At 38.8% G+C, this 19,964-nt stretch overlaps 1 protein-coding gene across 2 annotated transcripts in view; it reads left to right on the top strand.

Moving 5' to 3' along the window:
- The first annotated feature begins 2,743 nt into the window (after positions 1 to 2,743).
- The window catches only part of ORC5 (origin recognition complex subunit 5), an 84,931-nt gene continuing 67,710 nt past the window's right edge, over positions 2,744 to 19,964 (top strand). Inside the window, exons 1-7 of one of the 2 annotated variants that reach the window (XM_068401314.1) lie at positions 2,744 to 2,824; positions 5,758 to 5,932; positions 7,488 to 7,580; positions 11,190 to 11,387; positions 14,050 to 14,124; positions 16,767 to 16,878; positions 17,241 to 17,371. In XM_068401314.1, coding sequence (XP_068257415.1) covers positions 5,822 to 5,932; positions 7,488 to 7,580; positions 11,190 to 11,387; positions 14,050 to 14,124; positions 16,767 to 16,878; positions 17,241 to 17,371 — 720 coding nt within the window. In that variant the 5' untranslated portion in view covers positions 2,744 to 2,824; positions 5,758 to 5,821. Of the gene's footprint in view, positions 2,852 to 5,757; positions 5,933 to 7,487; positions 7,581 to 11,189; positions 11,388 to 14,049; positions 14,125 to 16,766; positions 16,879 to 17,240; positions 17,372 to 19,964 lie in introns of both variants that reach the window. The other variant, XM_068401315.1, reaches the window with a different exon arrangement.

Here is a 19,964-nt window from a genome sequence, read left to right as displayed (position 1 = left end):
TTCATCTGCACATGCAAGAGTCCAGGATTCTGTATTACTTTCTTCAGGTCAGTTCTGTAAAAATGTGGCATTATAGTCCTACCATTTCAATCAATAGAGATATTCTTAATAATTTTAAATTATTGAAGCTATACAGATACATGTTTTCATTATTTACCTCATGATAATAATGGTGCCACTTTGGATTAATAAAAAGCATTATTACTGGATATTTTGTTTGAATTTCAGACTAGAGGCTAAATGAGATGGTAGTGGTGGTCCCACTCAGTTAATAAGCAGGCTTTTGGAAGCAAGGCTGCAAATACTGAAGTAACTATTTTTTTGGTTTGGTTTAATTTCAGCAGGACTAGTTCCCTGAGCTAGCTCTCTGCATAACCACTGAAATCCTAGGACCACAAAATGAGTGGAAGTGAAGGTGTAACAGGAAGAGAGAGACCCTCCTCTCTGAGGCAATATGGATTTATGTTGTGCAGAAGCGACCCCGGGAGGGACTGCAGCCTGAACCACCAATGCTCCTAGAGAATCAGATGACAGCCACGTTTTCAGCAAGCCCTGAAGTGAAAACAACTTGTCTAAAGACTCATTTTAGGATTCTTGATCAACTCAAAGCCAAATTTCAGATTTGTTGAGAAGTAAACCATAGAACATGGAAATTCTAACATCATTAAGAACTGCTTTCAAAGCATTTTATTTCAGCTCCTACATGACTATACAAATGTGGACTTTCTGAGACTCCTCGCAGTTATTACATTTGCTTTTTTCCTGAAACGTGGCCTATCTGTATGCAGAGGAATCCGCCTCAACAGATTCCAAGGTTTCAAAAGCTAGAAAAAAGTATTTCACTCTCTTGGGAAGCATATGCCTTGATAAGACGCTTTAAAACATACCTATTATTCCAAGTTAAGATTTTTTTTAATAAGCAAAGAAGTGGACTCAATTAGTAATACTACAGCTTTTGCCCACAGAAATGCAAACCCAGTAACATTAAACATAATTTCATGCTTTGGCAAAAATGTGATAAGTAACAGGCTATTTCAAAAACACGACTGTACACAAATTGTTATACATAACCGTAAATCAGAATCAGTTGCACCTTTTTCTGCTTCTTTTTCTAATTCCATTCAGGATGGTTTTGGTCCACTAATTTACAATATATAGATATAAGTCTGAAATTATGTTCAGGCCAAGCTATGATGATTGTGCATGCACATGTATATATACAAAAAACTGACTGTTAAAAAGAAATCATGCTTGATTCACAGAAGCTTTATTCATTTATTTAACATTTTACCCAGCTCAAACTACAGAAGGAGAGTATCACTTTAACTTTCCTGACCCTGCATGCAGTTGTCATATTTATCCCACTAATACAGTGTGCAATGTTCATGCATAATACAACTTAACTGTAAACTGAATGTATTACTGTGCATTTTTAGAGAGTGCTGTCTGCACAGCTTGACTGGAGCAGAGATTCCACAGCCATTCCATTAAGCTGTGTTCTTTATTAACATAAATGAGTTATGCATACAATTTTATGTCAATTTTCTTTTTTCCAGGTGTGAAGAGAGGATGGACACCAACACCTCCAGACCCCTCCTGTGACTGATGCTGCTGTCCCCTCACAGGACGCACCTTGAAGCTGACCCTCGTCTCTATACATCCAGCTACCAGAGATGCCATGGGCTCATCTGCGTGCCTCTAAGGGAGGCGGCTGGATTTAAGCTAACAAATACCACACCAACCACACATGCACCCATGACTTCCATCTGACTCTCTGCCCCAGGTCCAGGCCTGACTCCTCGACACCAGCACCGCTCTCCTCCCCAGTGACACAAGGTTCCCTACGTTAACCATAATATCCTCCTCTCCCTGGGGCAACTGCTGCTAAGCGGCTTCTAACACAGTGCCCCAAAGACACCTATGTCCAGGGACATATCATAGAATCATAGTATGGCTTGGGTTGGAAGGGACCTTAAAAGATCATCTAGTTTCAACCCCACTGCCACAGGCAGGGACACCTTCCTCTAGACCAGGTTGCTCAAAGCCCCATCCAACCTGGCCTTAAACACTGACAGGGAGGGGACATCCACAGCTTCTCTGGGCAACCTGTTCCAGTGTCTCACCACCCTCACAGGAAAGAATTTCTTCCTAATACCTAATCTAAATCTACCCGCTTTCAGTTTAAAACCATTCCCCCTCATCCTATCACTACATGCCCTTGTAAAAAGCCCCTCTCCAGCTTTCTTGTAGGCCCCCTTCAGGTACTGGAAGGCTACTAGGAGGTCTCCCTGGAGCCTTCTCTTCTCCAGGCTGAACAGCCCCAGCTCTCTCAGCCTCTCTCCATAGGAGAGGTGCTCCAGCCCTCTGATCATCTTCGTGGCCCTCCTCTGGACTCGCTCCAACAGCTCCATGTCTTTATGTTGGGGGCCCCAGAGCTGGATGCAGTACTCCAGGTGAGGTCTCACGAGAGTGGAGCAGAGGGGCAGAATCACCTCCCTTACCTGCTGGCCATGCTATACACGTGTATGCTATACATGGCTCTCCTTGTGCGATAAGACACTACCTCATCCCTGGGACTCCTCCACCGTCCGCCCGCCGCGGAACGGGCAGCGACCTCCCCTCACAGCCGTACCGCCCTTCCCGCCCTTTCCCGCGCCGCCAGACCCGCACTAGTGGCGGCAGGCTTCACGACGCTACTGCGCATGCGTGCGGGCTCCGCACCTGCGCACTGCCCGCGGCAGGCGGGGCTGGGTGAAGGTGTGCGCATGTGCAGGAGGCGGCCGCGGGAGGCGGCGCGCGGACGGAGGTGGTGTGGGAAGCCGAAGTGAGCCGCCGGGCGGAGCGGGGCGAGGTGGGGTGGGCTGGCGGGGCCGGCCCGGAACGGCCCGGCAAGGAGGGCAGCCGGTTTCTGGTGTTTGGGGGAGGAGGGGAGTGAGGTGAAGGGGCAGGCCTGCTCCTGCTGCGTTACGATCGGGCATCGGTGCGGGGCCGCGCGCGGGGGTGAGGGGCCCGAGCCTCCCGCCCCGCCTGCCGGGGTCAGCGCTGCCCCCTGGGCCTGGGCCCGCCCTCAGCTCCACAGACGCGGGGCTGACGGAGCCTTTAGGCCGGGCTGCGGGAAGCGCGGGGGTCGTTATTCCCCCCGCAGCCATGGCACGCCTGTGCCGGCGGTGTCCGTGTAGGGCCTGAGGGGAAGGGAAACGGTGTCAGTCCCGTCAGTTCTGTGAACTTCTGTGATAAAGGTTAGAAAGGCATGCCGAGTGCAGGTATTTTAGGACCAATGAACTGAGAGAAGTCCTCTTAAATCATCAAATCCATCCGTGAAACCTAACCTGTTGTGCTTTTGGTATCCTTACCTGGACTCAACCGGAAAGTGAGTGCTTTTTGTCCCTCCTGATCTGGCTGGAGTCACATGTACAACCTCTGTACCACCTTCACCGGCCAGGAACGTCCTGAATTCAAGCTTTGGCTGATGCTAGTCCTTGTGTCAGCATTGCCATTTAATCTAAATTAATTGTTTTGTGAACATGTTCTCTAAACATCCTGTTTCTTGTGAACTCTAAGATGGGATCCTATTGAAGAGTAAGAGACCTACATCTAGTCAACAGAGATGTAGGTTTTCATCCAGTGGCTTAAATATATTTAGTATAAGTTGGCATGTGCTAGGATGTTTGAAAAGCAAATAGGGCTGGCAGATATGATGTGATCAACAGGCGATTCATGCTTTTCTGGAGTGCAGTTGGGCAGCAGGGTGGAGAAACTGAAGTACTGGTGTCCCTGCCTGTGGCAGGGCGGTTGGAACTAGATGATCTTTAGGATCCCTTCCAACCCAAACCATTCTATGATAGCTTATGGCATTAGATACGTTTAGGACACTTAGTAAAGCCCAGTTATCATGTAGTCAGTGGAGCCGAAGAGCTCTCCTTTTTCTTAAATCCATGCAAACTTTTCAGCCTTTTCTAAAACTCATTCCCTCCTTATATGTCTTCTGTTTTGGAGGCTACTGTCTAAATTTTTTTCTTTTCATCCTCGGTGTTTATTCCTAGGTCATTTTTAGAGAGCAAGCTTGATCAAGCTATTCAATTTTTTGTATCTTCATTCAATTTTGAATAGATATCTGAATAGATGCAGTGGACAGGTGGGCAGACCTGTTGAAAGCTGATCTGATAAATGGGCCAAAGCTATTTGTGTGCTTGTCTGTATGGGAAATAATTTGCCTGACACATATGATTATGTGTTTGTTTTTTTGATAGATACATTATTTTGATTTCTCATACTTACTATATGATGGACTTGTTTATTTTTCAAGTTGCTTCAGACTTACAGTTTCTTGATATCTAACTGTAGTTTTTGTTAGGTGTGATATGATTTCTCACAAATATGTGTAATTTGAAGTGCTGAATTTCATTATACTGGCATTACTTCCGTTATTGGGGTTATCCTTTTTTTCTTCATTGATTCAATTTGTTTTTCTATTGATGATTCTGCAATCACATTTTTTACTTCAGAAAGCACTGAAGGCGAAGTATAAAAATAAAAGCAAAAATCTTTCCTCAAATGTATTTATGGAAATACTTTGATCCCAAAATAAGCTCTGTTTTCCATAAATACATTTGTATTTATGAACCTCCTTGTAGCCCAATAACTCCCCTGTCAGTGCAACCCTATATTACATTTTTTCTTCAGGACAGTTTTCCATTTTCCAACTATTTATTGTCTCCATCTACTAACCTAATCTTTCCTCATGTGGCGTTCTACTTATGCCCTGCATAACATATTTGGCTGTAAATACTTATATTTAAATGTGTTTGAAGTGCTTTGTTTATTATTTTTGTCTTGATAACTTACAGGTATTCCTATCTGCTGATGAGATATCTTTATTGTGCTACCTAGATTTCCAAACTTTCTTTTTGGGTGTTGTTATGTTGCATTTGACAAAGTCAGAATCTGGCTCTTGAGGTTACTTCAGTTCTCTCTCTGCATGTTGTCCTTATCACTACAGACAAATGTACCATCTCTCCAGCAGTTTTAGAAGCTGCAGACAATGTAGTATCTTTGACTGAGGTGTTTTTCCATGTTCTATCACTAAAATCCAGCCTTCCCAGTGTTTTGGACAGTCAAGACCCACAGTTTTCCTTGACTAGCCCTTGTCTAAAAGGCCGACTTTAATTAATTAGTTATAGCTTTACCTAACTGGTTTAGGCTCCTACTGTTTTTAAGGAGTATTTCCAGTCTTTTACCATCAGCTGGGTTTTCTTCATGTGCTTCTGCTGCTTTTAAGCTGGGGTGACCATTCCTCTTAACATGTGAAGAGCTGTTATTTTGACATCCTCATCTTTCCTTATGCCCTACCTCTTCTCTGTTACTTGTAAATTCTAGTTTATTGTCTGTCCAGGGAGGTGATGATCTGTGACTAATCTACTTCCCTCCTTTTATTCCCTTGCTACTTTTAAATGTTTATAAAACCAGAAGTAAATATGTACTTCTCCAGTTAACTAAACTGTGACAATTTTTTGTTATATTGATTTACTCATACCCTGTATGCCTTTCCCTTTTTATTTTATTTTTTTGGATTCTGTCTGGTGTGAAATTGCCTGTATGCCTTACATAGGAGACTTCATCAAAATTGAACTTTACTAAGTCTATCATAATTATACCATTATCCTGAGCTAGAATGTTTATATTTTATGTCAATTCCTGTTCATTTTTCTCCTTTATGTATATGGCAGCAAATAATAATTAAAACGTTTTGTTTTCCAGATCAGTTTATTTCTTGTCTCTACGGGATATGCATGTTTAGGTGACTAACTGCAGGAACGTCAAAATGCCTAATCTTGAACATCCAGCATACCCAGCAGCTGCACTGCTTCACCTGGAAAGTTTGGTGCCTTGTCGAGAATCCCAAGTGTCCATGTTGCTGTCAATATTTGGAGAGGTAGTGCTTTTTGTGTTGTATGTGTGAATAGAATGAAGATATTCTGCTGTCTCAGAGGAGAAAGTGGAAATTTAAGGGCATTTTTGTGATGTCGTTGTGAAGATACTTTGGTTGTCTCTGTTGTTTGGGGTGGGTTTTTTTTTTGTTACCCATCTTTGACATTAGTGTTTGGCAGATAGATTCTAGTAAGTTTGAAGGCTGAAAGCTGTCTTGCAGCTGGAAGGACCCAAACAGACTTACAGCTATTTGTGCCTTGCTGTCTCTGAAGCCTGATTTCTCCATGACTCTGTTCCATCTTTGCCAGGTAGTACCAGGAGGAAAGTCTGTCTTCTTCCCTGGTCTAAAGTTCTAGGGTATTTTTTTTTCAGTGACAGTGTAGAAATTCTGTTTGGTTTTGACCTGTTAATCTAATATCTGTGTGCCTGAATTCTAAGTACATGAAATTGGTCTGATTCTTAGTAGTTCTGTTGCTGGCCATAAGATTTGGAAATCACTGGCTTGGTAATTGATTCCGTTACTTCTTGGCAAAGCTGTGGTAAAAAGTAATGGAGATATTTATCTGCAAACTTACAAGCGGTTGATATATCCATTTACATTCAGTTGACAAAATGGAAATTAGTGTCTGTTTCTGGTTCTGCCTTTAATTATAGATAATAATAATTACATCAAATTACAGCATTTATGTATTTATTACAAGCATAGTAATAAACAAGTCTTAAAAAAAAAATTGATACTCTAACCTGCATATTTAACAAGAATTTGAGTTTCCGCATATCTTGCACAAGAGTGCCTTCATCTTGGATTAATTGAATATCTCATAAAAAGTGTTTATCAAATTTATTTTTGTATTCATTTTTTAAGTCAGTGTACAAAATTCTTAGACGTGAGAAAAACACAAAAATAAATACCTGTTCAGAATGAAAGAAAAAGAACAAGTTAATTATTTTCCTTGCATCTTAAAAAAAAAAATCCATGAAATATACAGTATCAATGTCATTAAATAAATAGAGATATTATATCAGACATTGCCTTGTGAGAGAGGAGCGAGCTTCTTTACCGTCTTCTCCACCAAACCATTTAATTCTTTTCTATTTGATGCTAATGGAAAGAAAAGCATTTTATAGTGTTTGCAGAAGTTAGGACAATGTGAAGCTTGCAATTTGTGCTTGCCAAGATTTTGTTTCAGTTAACTAATTTGAATTAAGAGCCCCCTGCTCTTGTCTCTTGGTGTGTGTTTTCGTTGTTTGTTTTGGATTTTTTTTTTTTTTGGTTGGTTTGGTTTGCTTTTCCTATGAAAAATGTATCCTCATGTTATGGCGATTTTACTGGTACCTTTATGTGGTATTTGATTCTTGGGACTTACCCTCCCAGCATTTCAGTGAAGGTGAAAAAAACTTGATCACATTGATTCCATAATAATTGGCATATTTTATATTTAATGCCTCAATTCAAAAGATAACTTTTCTTTTGGAGGGAAACTTTATTGATAAATCTTTTATCCGTTGAATGAAAAAGAAGAATTATTTAAACAGCAACAACTTTTTTTTCCCCCTAGCGTCAGCAGTTTAGTTTTCCATCCATCTTTATCTATGGACATACATCTAGTGGAAAGACCTATGTGATGCAAACTCTTCTAAACACCTTACAGGTAAGAATATTCACAATGGATATTGAATTGAGAATTTATTTGTCACAGATGGTCCCTCAAACTAGTTTCTACTTTCTCAAAATGGTTTGTTTCCATGTCTGCCTTCTTAATTCTTCTCCTGCACTTACTGTGTGATGAAGGCATCGCTCTTCTCACTAGTGCACTTAGGATAAAATGAAGTAGTTCGTACTGAGATATAGTATAAATCATGATAACTTTTTTAAGAAAGTTTAAAAAGAAAAAAAGGAGGCAGATTTTGTTCAGCTCCCTAAAAGAGACTTAGCCTGAAATAGCTCCAGTGACAAGTAAGTACTCTTATGATGATTCCAGTTCAGTCAGAGAGTCACTTATACTATACTTTTTTTGAATCTTCTTGTAATTCTCCTTTGAACTAATTTTACTTGTATATGAAGAGAGTGAAAGAGTATATGAAGAACACTGAAAAGAGTTTGCAGTAGTGGAATTTTGTTTTGTCTTAACAAACTCATTTCAGTTATATTCAGTTGGATGTGTATGATCTGTTTAAATGTCAGCCTAAGAGCTTAAATGTAATAAAGTAGTTAAAAGTTTTCAAAGCAAACATACAAGCTATACTTGGTTGCTGAAAGAAAAGTGAGTATGAAATGGTGAAAATCACTGGCTGAATACCAAACAACTGCCATTCTTTCTGATACTGATAGTTGTTCTTGCGGACTTGAGGTGAATTCATTGCAGCAAATTTCGTTAGTTCCAATCATCCCTCTTGTAGAAGCAGGAAAATCTGTCTTTCACTTTGAAAAAGAAACAATGCAGGAGTTCTAAAATGTTGGAGCAATGTATAGAACCATAAAATGGTTTGGGATGGAAGGAACCTTAAATATCAACTAGCTCCAACCCCCCTGCCACGGGCAGGGAGGTGTTCCACTAGACCAGGTTGCTCATGTTGCATAGGAACAATTGATTTAATTCCTGAACAATAAACGATTATTCTTTTGCTCAATGAATCAGCTCTAAATGGGAAAAAGTGTATTGATAGTCCTTTTTAGTATTATATTTTCAGAACCTGTTTGAAAATATTAATTTTGTGCGCTTTAATTTATTCTAGATCCTCCAAACACAGCTTGATACGCATCATAAGTTAAAAACCCCAAGAAACAGGATGCCATTCACAGTTACTAATATAATATAATATAATATAATACTATAATTTTCCAGGTGTGTTTGTGTTTACTAAGCTTGACATTGCCAGGTCTTTTGCTGGTGGGATGGATCTTATTCTCCCATGCCAGTACTATTGCTGTTTCCTCCTGTATGAGCATCACTTTCACAAATGTTAGGACTGTATGTTCTTTTTCAGCTTCACCATCTAGCATAAACTTCCTTTGGATTCCTGCTCTTAGAAAACAATGTAGAAGTAAGTAAGAAGCAGGTCAAGGAGGACTGATAAGACAGATGTTGTTGGAATACGTGAAGTGGAAACTAGTGAGAATTCATGGAACAGTTTTGAATTTGGAGCCTTACATTCCTAGGAAGCTGGGGCTACAAACTCTCTTCCCCTCAACTGTTAAGGAAAAAAACCTACTTTAATACTGTCTACTGGGAGATGACTTACATCCGTGATGATTAATACTGGGGTTGCTGTATGTTACTAACTTGAAGTAGGAACTTTGTCAGGAATGGATTTATTTCAGTTGCAAGGACTGCAGGCAGAGAAACCTACTCTTTAAACAACATGTGAAAATCTGAATTACACAGAAGTAGTGGGTCATTGTGGCTGAATGCATGTTTTTTACAAAAATAGTTATCTTAAGGCCATACCTCTCTACATCATTCTTTAAGTCCATTTTGTCCCTCTCTGGTCAGTGCTGGCAGAAGACTTTTAAATACTAGGTTCTTGCCATGTTTGTGACCCTTCTTTTTCTGTTAACAATTGTATATATTCATGCTAGTTTTACTCCTTGTTCTAATTTTTCTCAAAATAGGTTTTAAAGCCCTCCTGAGTTGAAGGGTGTCATCACAGAAATTTCCATCTGAACCTCTTGGTGCCTGTGTTTTTGTCAGTCACATACTTCAGAGATTTAAATCCAATGACAGGTGCCTACTTCATACCTAAACCATAACTTCCCACTTTGTTCTCATAGCCCTGATACTTTAGGCTTGTCCAGAGCACACTTACCACATATCTGCAGGAATTATTTTTATGCAAAACACTGTAATTTGGTCCCTTTCATTAAAAATTCTGCAGAGGGAGAAAGGTGGAAGGGAGCGTGCACAATCCTCTTTCATGCATTAGCCTTTCAAGCAGTGCTCCTAATACTGTGCTAACCACTTGCAACATATCCAAAGATGTGGCCAGACCCTGGAAAGGAATAGGATTTAAGCAGCAGCTCAGTTCTACAGAGCTTCCTATTGCCAAGTATAGCTGTCTCCTACATTATGTGGTGTCGTGAATCACATCTGAGGCACCCAGCTTTCCTTCTCCTGTGGAGGTGCAGCACTTTGAATAGGTGCTTCTGGAGATGGAGCCCCTTTCTTTTAATAGTGTTCAAAATCATAAGAAAGCTTTTTATTACACGCTGTTTGAGTGGATTGCCAGCATATACCCACGCTTTCCCACATCTGCTGAATCATATGCCATATATTGTATTTTAAGTAGAAAAACTGGAATGAAGTACTTAGATTTTTTTTTTTTTGTTATGCACACACGCATTTCTGTATCAGAAGTTTAATTTTGCAAGTAATGCATATGTATCCGAATGACTAGTGTTTTCCGGGGGTTTTAATGTTCAGTGTAAAAAAAGAGCATATGCCTTATTGGGGAGTATGGAGCTATGCAAATAATCTATTTCTTAAAATAGAGTTGCTAGGAAATTATCTTTTTTGCCTTATGTAGGTTTGAATACTGGTACTATTTTGTAGTCTAAAGTGTCTTCTATTTATAGACAAATGACCCTAGCTTTTCCATATTACTAAATTGGTACTTATAAGTACATTTTATGGATTGCCATAAAATGTATCTCTACTCTGCTTTTTTCACATGCTCTTTGCTCTGAAGAGATCTGTTTTTCTGAAAATGTTCTGCACAAGCAGGCTGATTACATGTCTGATATAGAAGATTACACTTTATCATTTGTATGTAGTGAATGCCCAGAACATTCAGAGTAATTTTGGGGAGCATGCTCCTAGATTACTTTCTTTGTAGTATAAGTTTGAGAAGTTTGTTATCTAGACACTGTAATTTGTAATGGACTATTTTGCAATACTCTAATGTGTTATGATTGCCTAACTTTTCTTTGAACTAAATGTTATATAGTTTTCCTGTTATGTATTGCTCACAATTTCTAAACATAGTTAGAAGACACACTGTGTGTTTCAGTTTTTAAACATAATTAGAAGATACACTGTTTTATATGAGGATTCAACAGATCTGTCTTCGCTTTGTGATACATAATATTTTGACTAGGTACATAAGTAATCATTCTTTTTTGGCAAAGTTTTTTGGTTTTTGCTCTATATCGGTGGACAAGGTGTGGTTTCTTTCATTGTCTCATCTAGAAGAGAAAACTGGTTCTGGAGTGTTTACACTGAAAAAACCAAATAAAGTTGTATTTTTTTTTTAATCTTCTTCAGCTTCCTCATGTGTTTGTCAACTGTGTGGAATACTTTACTTCACGACTTCTTTTAGACGAAATTCTCATCCAGTTGCAAAGCCATTCTTCTGAGACACAACAGACTTCTCATGTGTCTTGTGATACTTTCAATGACTTTGTACGTCTATTTAAACAAGCTGTTGCAAGTCAAAAGCTTCAAGATCAAACATTATACATTGTAAGTAATTTAATTTTAGTGTTCTGGTTTCATTTCACTTAAGAGGGTGTAATTGTTATCAATAATTTGTATGTGAAATGTGTGCATTATAGAGCAGTTTTCACAGAATTTCCACGTGGACCTAATTCAGAATCTGTTGATACTGGTTAAATTCTTTCAGGTGGTTTACTGGCTTTGGATGAGGTTCTTTATTTTTCCTGGTTTTAGAACTTTTTATACACAAAAAATGTATAGCGTAACTAATTTCCATTTTAAAATCCTTAACTATTGAGTTAAATAACATTATATTTAGTGGAAACAGTACTATCTCATAGTTTCCTACAGTTCATGAAGTTAATAAATTTGACATAATTCTTAAAAATTGAATGAAGAAAAAATGCACCAGTTCTTACAATAGATAAGAAGTTATACATAGATAATTCATTTTAATTTACTGTCACAAAAGTGCTATTGGCATCCTTCAACAATTCCATAAGAACAAAATAACCTTTAGGGATTTTCACAAAATACTTTATATAGTAGAATTTTACTTTCAGATTAATATTTGAATTTAAAAAATGTTCTACATCAATAAAGAATGCTTCATGGGTTGTATGAAAATTAGTATCACTCAGAAAATTAGAAAGTTCTTGAACAATGGTTATAGAAAGCAAACCATTAAATACCTAGAAAGGTTCAATTGTATCACGTAAATAGTTGCTGAATCAGAATAATTAAGTATTAAATTAGTATTTTAGTTCCATTCTGCATGGGAACAGATAGGAATGAGGGAAATTAATTCATGTATCTTAACCTGTGTCGTCTGGATTTATTGTAGGGTGGTTTAAATTGAGACTGGTGGAAGACCAGCATGCTGGTAACATAAACTGGCAATACTAATTTATTCTATTTCATTTCGGCAGTAAATAATGTAATATTTCATCCCAATTAACTCAGAGCAAATTAAGATAAATGTTTATTTTAAAGCAAAGGATTCTAAATGTTTCTCTTAACCCAAGCGTGGGGGCTGAATGCTTGTGATTACTTGTGAAAAATTAATTTATTTATTCTAACTACCTGAAAAACTGAAACAGATATTACTTGTAGTCATTCATACGTTTACAATATTTAGCACTTCACAGAAGTAACAAGATGCTGTTTTTAATGTAAGTCAGCAGACAGTTCTAAAATGTAGCTTTAAAAAAAAATGCTGAAGGGTGACATCTATATTAAAACTCCAGAATAAGGCATGGATTTATAGGCCTGTGGGTAGGCTGTTTCTGTGAACCACTTGACATTGTCCACAAGCTAGGGTCACAGTATATGTTTTCTGCTGTAAGTAGAGACTCTAGTTTGTTTTGCACTTAACTAAAAAATAAGATCTACTTAGGTCAAGACGTTAACGCTTGGTGTTTGGTACCTGCATGTCACTGGGTCCAATAAGCAGTATTTTATCAGTAAAAATGTGTAGTATCTATTTGGTCAGTAACGTAAAGCAGTCCTCATGCCTGAAGTTGTTTATTATATGAACCAAATGCAGGTGTCAGTATAAAATCACATGTTATATTGTAGTTTTAAATAAATACCCAAGAACTGTGAGCTATTACTGCAGAGATGCTGTTCTTTCAGTTTTTTTTCCTGTACGGTATGATTTTGAAATACTGTTTTCATAAAATGTTTCTTGGTTATCCACATGAAATTCTTTTTCTTACTGTGGGCAGCAGAAATGATAGATGCCTTAATTTGGTGTGGGGAGGAAATGTAAAAGGATAGAAAAATGTAATTTTCTAGAGACCTATAGTATCTTATTCAACAGTAGTAATTCAAAAGTAGTAATGAACTTCAGAATTTAGATTTATATTGCGAGTAGTAAATAAAACACAGAAGGAATGTGTTTCTATTATCTTTTTTCATTCCTGTCAAGATTTTAAGTTTACTGGTACTGGGAATACAAATTTTTTTTTGCCAAAGGATAGCCATGCATGTTTTCGTGCACCTATTTTTTTTCTTTAGGCTCCATAATATGTTAGTTGTTTAGAAAAAGTGTTGCCTGTTTAAGCTGTACATATGCTACATATTTGTTGGTGCTATGCCAGGTTTGCGTACAATGAAATAAATCCTCTAAATTTCTAGGCTGCAAACTACTGTAAGAAAAATTTCTCTCAAAATTCAGTTGCGTGAATTCCAGATGATAGCTACCTTTTTGAAAATATCAGCTCTTATTTGTTTCTGAAAAATAATTTCATAATGGAAGTGCTGCAGTAAGCATGTTGATATAGTGCTACAGTACTACACATGATTTTTAAATATAAGAATACATATAAGAAGAATTTTGGACAAACATTGAGGTTTCAATGGTTGTTAATGATATCATGGCTTTGTCAGTGATATTCTTGACTGGTCTACTTATGTTTTAATTCTTAGTGCCATAAGACATGAGAATGTCGCTTGCCTGTGAATTGTATCTTTTTTTTAGATGGCAGAGCTGCTTGGGCTTCCTGGGGGCACATCTGGAGCAATAATCTCTCCGATGTTGCTTGTTTAAGGGGTCCTTATACTTACGTGATTTCTGCTGTCTACGAGCCGTTGGTGAAATGAGTTTCCAGCAGCTAAGAATTAATTTTAAGTCCACATGAGAATGGAAGTTGACATTGTCTATATAAGATCACTGTTTTGTTCAAAGGTACTGGATAGAGCAGAGCAGCTGAGGGAAATGGAAGCAAACATCCTGCCAGCATTTCTTAGGCTTCAAGAGTTGGTAAGTGTCTGGAAAAAAATTAATGTATGTTTCCTGCATATTGAAAGTAACTGAACATATGGTATCTGTCCATGTAGGCTCACAGGTCAAGATAAGTGGTTCTTTAGATGAGAAAAGTTGCAAAATAACTGCCCCCCCCCCCCCCCCCCAAAATAATCAACTGGCAGTGGTCAAAACTAGAAACTAAACCTGAATTTAAACATTGGCAGGCTTTTCGTACGCTTTTTTTTTTTTTTTTTTTTATTTTTTTTTAAATTATGTTTCATAGTATCTTGTTTTACAATATCTGGTCTGTTGTATATTCTTTTGAGGCTGGTGTTAGATACATAGCTATCTTTTCTAGAATATTTTTTTTTTTAAGAAGAATGTGAAATTTTTCTACTCTTCGTTTAAACTTTTGTAATAATTGCAGGAAAAAAAATCTCAGGCGAACTATAATCTAGCTCCTTTTAGCTTGGTACAAATAAAGAAATAAAACCTCTTTTAGCATTTGTCAGATGTTTGTGTGGGAATCCAAAGTCTGCTTCTGAGTCAGGTGCAGATTCAGAGAGCCCAACCACAATGAGGGAATTCAGCATCTGAAGTGTGTATTTGCATCTTAGGAAACATTTGTTTTCCTCATGTTTCTCCCATGTGAAACTTCAGAACACTGCGTGGTGGCTGGCTTGAGGATGGTTGGTAGGCTACCAGCTCTTTGTGGCTGGAGCTGCACAGCTCAGCAGCTGCGAATGTGCTTTATGATGGCAGAGAGTTTTTACACTTGTACTGGAATTGTGCCACAGTATGTTTCTGATTGGAGTAAACCACTATATCTTTCCCGCTCTCACTTCTGAAGTATCAAAGCTTGTGCCTTGGAATAAGGAATTCTCTGAAAAGAAACTGGAGACAAAACCAGAAGATGGTGGTACTTTGAAATGTCTGAACATCTAAATAGCTGAAATTATACTTACTATCTCAAGACTTTAGTGTGGTACTCTTAATCTTCTGGTGACATCTTGATTTCTCTATTTACCGAATGAAGACTGTGTTCTTAATCCTGGCGGCTGGTGCATTTTCTGGCTCTTTTTGTCTGTTCTGCCCATGTTCTGGATTTTGCTGCCCCCGAACCAGAAACAACCTGTCTGAGAGAGAGAAAGGAGGGAAGCATAGGCCTATGATTGCTCTTGTGGGACCAAAAAAAACATAGGCTGAGAGTTAAATATGCTGGAGAAATGCCCTCAAATTCAAAAATAACCTTCAAATAAGTTTGTCGGCTTTCTTGAATGCTGAGATTCCAGTTGCTGAAATTCTGGATTCTGGACTGAGGCTTTGTAAAACTGTTGTGCATCTGAAGTTGCAGAGGAATGTTGTAGGAGACGAGGAACTTCATTAGTGGTGAAAGATTTCATGGGACTGGGGAATCGTTTGCAAAGAATGAGTCATAGGATGCTTGATTTCTGTGAGGATTATGGTGGGAAGTACTTAAGTTTTTCATATTGGAAGGTCTGTCAGGAACTGAACCGAAGATACCTTAGTACTTTTCTCAGCTAAAATACTAGGAAATCTGGGAAAGGAACACAATTGAAAGAAATCTACAGAAAGATGCTCTCTCATTAAGAGGAAAAAAGAGTTCCATAAAAATAGAGAAAGAAGAAACAGTAAAGAATATGGGCGTGTGCCACTTTGGCAAGAAGTGGGAAGAGTAACTAAAGGATTCTGCCTGAATTTCAGGGAAGGGGAATAGCATTTAAACTTTTCTTTCAAGTAATTCACAGCTCACATTAAGCATTGTCAATTCAATCACGTTACTTCCTTTTATTTTCTTGAGGTGCCTCAATAGTTTTGAAATGTCTTTCTTGAAGAGACAAAAGCCTCTTTTGTTATGAAGAATTTTTAGTATGGTTGCAAAAACCTTGCAAAAAGGAAGAATGAAGCATCGTCTTCACAGATAGCTTCATATTAAAAAGCTGATACGTTGAAAGATGATCAAAATAAGGAATTTTTTTTAATATGAAATGTTTTGTTATCTATTGACCAAACATCAAACTCAAGGCAAGTATATTGTCAATAAAAACTTGGTTAAAAGTAATATGTTACTATGTACAGCCATTTTTGGTAACTAGTAAAACAGTTGGTAGAGTACACAGTTAATACTATGGTTTTGTTTTGGAATGTTTTTCTGTTTGTTTTTGAAGAGCAGCTTACCTTTAAAATAAAGTACTAGATAACTTAGTTTCAGAAAGCACTGAGCTTTCTTTTGCTTTTTAACTCTTCCTGTTTGCTCTGAAAGCCTGGGTTTAATTACCAAAGTAAAATGCTCTCTTAATTTTGTAAGGGGTGGAATCTACTTGGTATTGTCTAGTGCCAGAGCTCGATCACCCCACAAAGCTTACTTGTCAGTGAAATGGCAAGGGATGCAGAGAAATCTCATGTAATTATGAAAATCTGCAAATATATGAGCTTCTTGATTAGGCCAGTTGAAGCTTTATTACCATGTTAGTAATTTGTATTAAACTGTAAATTTGATGATTTTTGTGGAACAGAAAAGTCACAATAATAGTTTTTCTCATTGATATTGTAACATGCAATGTTGTTTCTTTTCTTTCTCTACTTAGCTGTCACTCTCTTTTGTTTTTGTTTTTGTTTTTTTTTCCTCTGTGTAGACTGACAGAAATGTGACAGTTGTCCTGCTCAGTGAAATAGTATGGGAACTGTTCCGTCCAAATACTGGATGCTTTGAGCCATTCACCTTGTATTTTCCCGATTACAGCATAGGTAAACTTATTCTTTAACCTGCTTTTTGAGGACTGAATAATACTTTGTGAAACAACATCTAAATGTTTTTTCCATGTTTATCAGTATGCCTTTTACAGAATCCAGAATATGTGATAGCTACTGGAATGTGAAAGTCTGTATTCACACAAACTCTAAAACACTTGTCTTTTTCTACTTGCCAAAACATCTCAAAGTAACATTTTGGTGCCATTATATTTGCTGGTTCATTTAATCATTGTAACTTTTGGTGGATTCAGGGTATTTTAGTGATGATTATAATTTGGTTTTCCACTTAACTTGTAAAATGTGGTCAGTTTATTAAATGAGCTTTAAATAAGCAAAACTTATTTTTGTTTAAACAGGACACCTGCAGAAGATCTTGTCTCAGAATCATCCCCCAGAATATTCTGCGGATTTCTATGCTGCATATATCAACATTCTACTTGGTGTCTTCTACATGGTCTGTAGGGACCTGAAAGAACTTCAGCATCTGGTAAGATGAGCTCCTTTAGGGTTGTTGTTTTGTTTGGGCTGTTTTTTCCAAATAAGCTCTGAAAGTCTAGATTTATTGTTGAATATGGACAAAGAGAAGATCACAGAATCATGGAATGGTTTAGGTTGGAAGGGACCTTTAAAGGTCATCTAGTCCAATCCCCCTGCAATAAGCAGGCACATCTTCAACTAGATCAGGTTGCTCAGAGCCCCATCCAACCTGACCTTGAATGTTCCCAGGGATGGGGCATCTACCAGCTCTCTGGGCAACCTGTGCCAGCGTTTCACGACCCTCGTCATAAAAAATTTCTTCCTTGTATCTAGTCCAAATCTACTGTCTTAAGAATGTGTTAGCTCAAAACACAGTTTCCCTAAAAATCTATAACAAAGTTTGAAGTTATTTTGGTGGCTGTAAAGGGTTTCCATTGCTATGTAGTTTTCCAGTCAGAGGCAACAAAAGCTGTCCTAATGAGATGCCAGGCTGTTGTGTGGTTCACTCAGCCTAGAAGTTCTGTTGGGGTTTTTGAGCTCAAGCTGCTCCCCGATATCAGAAAGTGGCTGAGAAGACTAGGCTACCTTTTTTCACCTGTTGGGATAAGGAGATAAACATGACGAAACTTTTTATGCCTACTGATAAGTATAGTAGAAACAATTGCTGCAACTGCAGCAGTTTTTGAGGGACAGCTCTGTTACAGACTTGGTTAATGATTTTTATTTTTTTGTTTGCAATTAAGTCAGAAGAAGTAATGGTTATGATTTTACTCTTTCAAGCAGTGGTAGACCTCACTGTGCTTCTTTTCTCTTCAAGTTCTTTTTACATGTGCTTGTGTGGCTTTGCTCTTATTGCTACCTTCTTGCGTGCGTGGACTTCTGTAATCCCTAAATGGCCTTCTGTTGTATTTGTTTCCTGGACTATGCAGTGGAATGACAGAGAGTGGCTTTCAGCATTTGAAGGAATAACTTCAATTACATGGTCTCAGCATGTCCAACCTCAAGTTCTATTGTTTCTCATGTTTATTAAATGTAACTTGCCACCCAACATTTGTACTTCAACTTTATGGGAAATTTAACTTAAAATTTGAAACATTTTCCTGTATTATTTAGGAGTGTAAGATTTTCCCTTGATTTGTCTCCCACGGAGGATTTTAAGGTAACCAAGCTCCTACAAGCCAGATCTGTTGCACAGTTTTACAGAAACGTAGTGTATTAATTTGGTTCAAAGGCCTAGAGAAGTGAGGATTGACATAAATGTTTTCAATGTCTTTCTTTTGGAATTAAGAATAAAGTAGATAAGTCAAAGTTCCTGCAATATAGTCATGCCTGAGGGAACAAAAATACATTGAAGATATTTGGAAGAAGGGGTTTTAACCATGTATCACTTGAAGAATGTAATAGCAAAGAAACTAACAGAGGAAAAATAAAAATTACTTGATGGTGACCTTTGCATAAGAAAAGCTGAATAGCATTAACAATTAGCTCATCAGATTATTATTTAAATAACTGTACTGCGTACAAGAAGATTTTACAAGTTTGAAGTGATCAGTGGTTATGGCCAGTGAATAAATCAGTGCTAGTGAGTTCATCTGAATGTTCTGCCTGCATTTCCATCAGGAAAATGTAGCTAAACGTCAACTGAACTTACCTGTTAACTATACAGGTTTTATATTTAAATGAGATTGCTGAAATCCGATGGAGACACAAAGAGAAACTAGGGTCACAGTTCTTCTAGACATGTGAAGAATGTGACCCGGAGCGCGAGCGAACAGGAGCGCGCAGACAGGGGCGTGGCAGTTTGCGCGGCAGTTCGCGCAGGCAGGGCGGGCGAGCAGAGTAGGCGGGCAGGCAGGTATGGTTTCCACTCGGCGGGGCCCTAAGTCCTCTGCAGGCGCCAGAAAAGACATGGCAACCCAAACGGACCTGCCGCGGAAGCATGCGGAGGTGCAGGTGGCAGGCTGCAGGGAGTGCCAGAGCCTGACCCTGGCACTCGAGGGTAACGGAGACCTCACCTGTGTGAGATGTGAACAGGTTGACGACCTGATCTCCTTGGTGGCCCAACTCAAGGAGGAGGTGGAAAGGTTAAGGAGTACAAGAGCATCCCAGGAAGAGGATGGCGGGCAGTGCTGTTCCCTGCCTGTCCTGGGGAAAACAGACGGGCCTAATGCTCCCCGGGTAGTGGAGGATCCTCTTCCTCCTCCACAAGGAGCAGGAGGAGACCTAGGGGATTGGGGGGAATGGAGACAGGTCCCTGCTCGGGGTGGCAGGCGAATCCCATCCCGACCTTCCTCCCCTCCCCATGTCCCCCTGAAAGATAGGTATGAGGTGCTGGAGCCTGAGCGTCTTCCTGAGTGTCAGGAAGACACGAATCTAGGTGAAAGACCTACGGGGCTACATAAACAGAAGCAACCCAGGGTTGCAACCAGCTCCAAAAAGGAGAAAAGAAAAGTAATTGTTATAGGCGACTCCCTGCTAAGGGGAACGGAGGGCCCCATATGCAGGCCAGATTCGACTCACAGGGAAGTCTGCTGCCTCCCTGGGGCTCAGGTAAGGGATGTTGCCAGGAGGCTTCCTGAACTGGTGAGGCCCTCTGACTACTA

The sequence above is a fragment of the Nyctibius grandis genome, chromosome 5 (genome assembly GCF_013368605.1).
Source record: "Nyctibius grandis isolate bNycGra1 chromosome 5, bNycGra1.pri, whole genome shotgun sequence".
NCBI lineage: Eukaryota > Metazoa > Chordata > Aves > Nyctibiiformes > Nyctibiidae > Nyctibius > Nyctibius grandis.
This window is presented reverse-complemented; position numbering and strand designations above follow the sequence as displayed.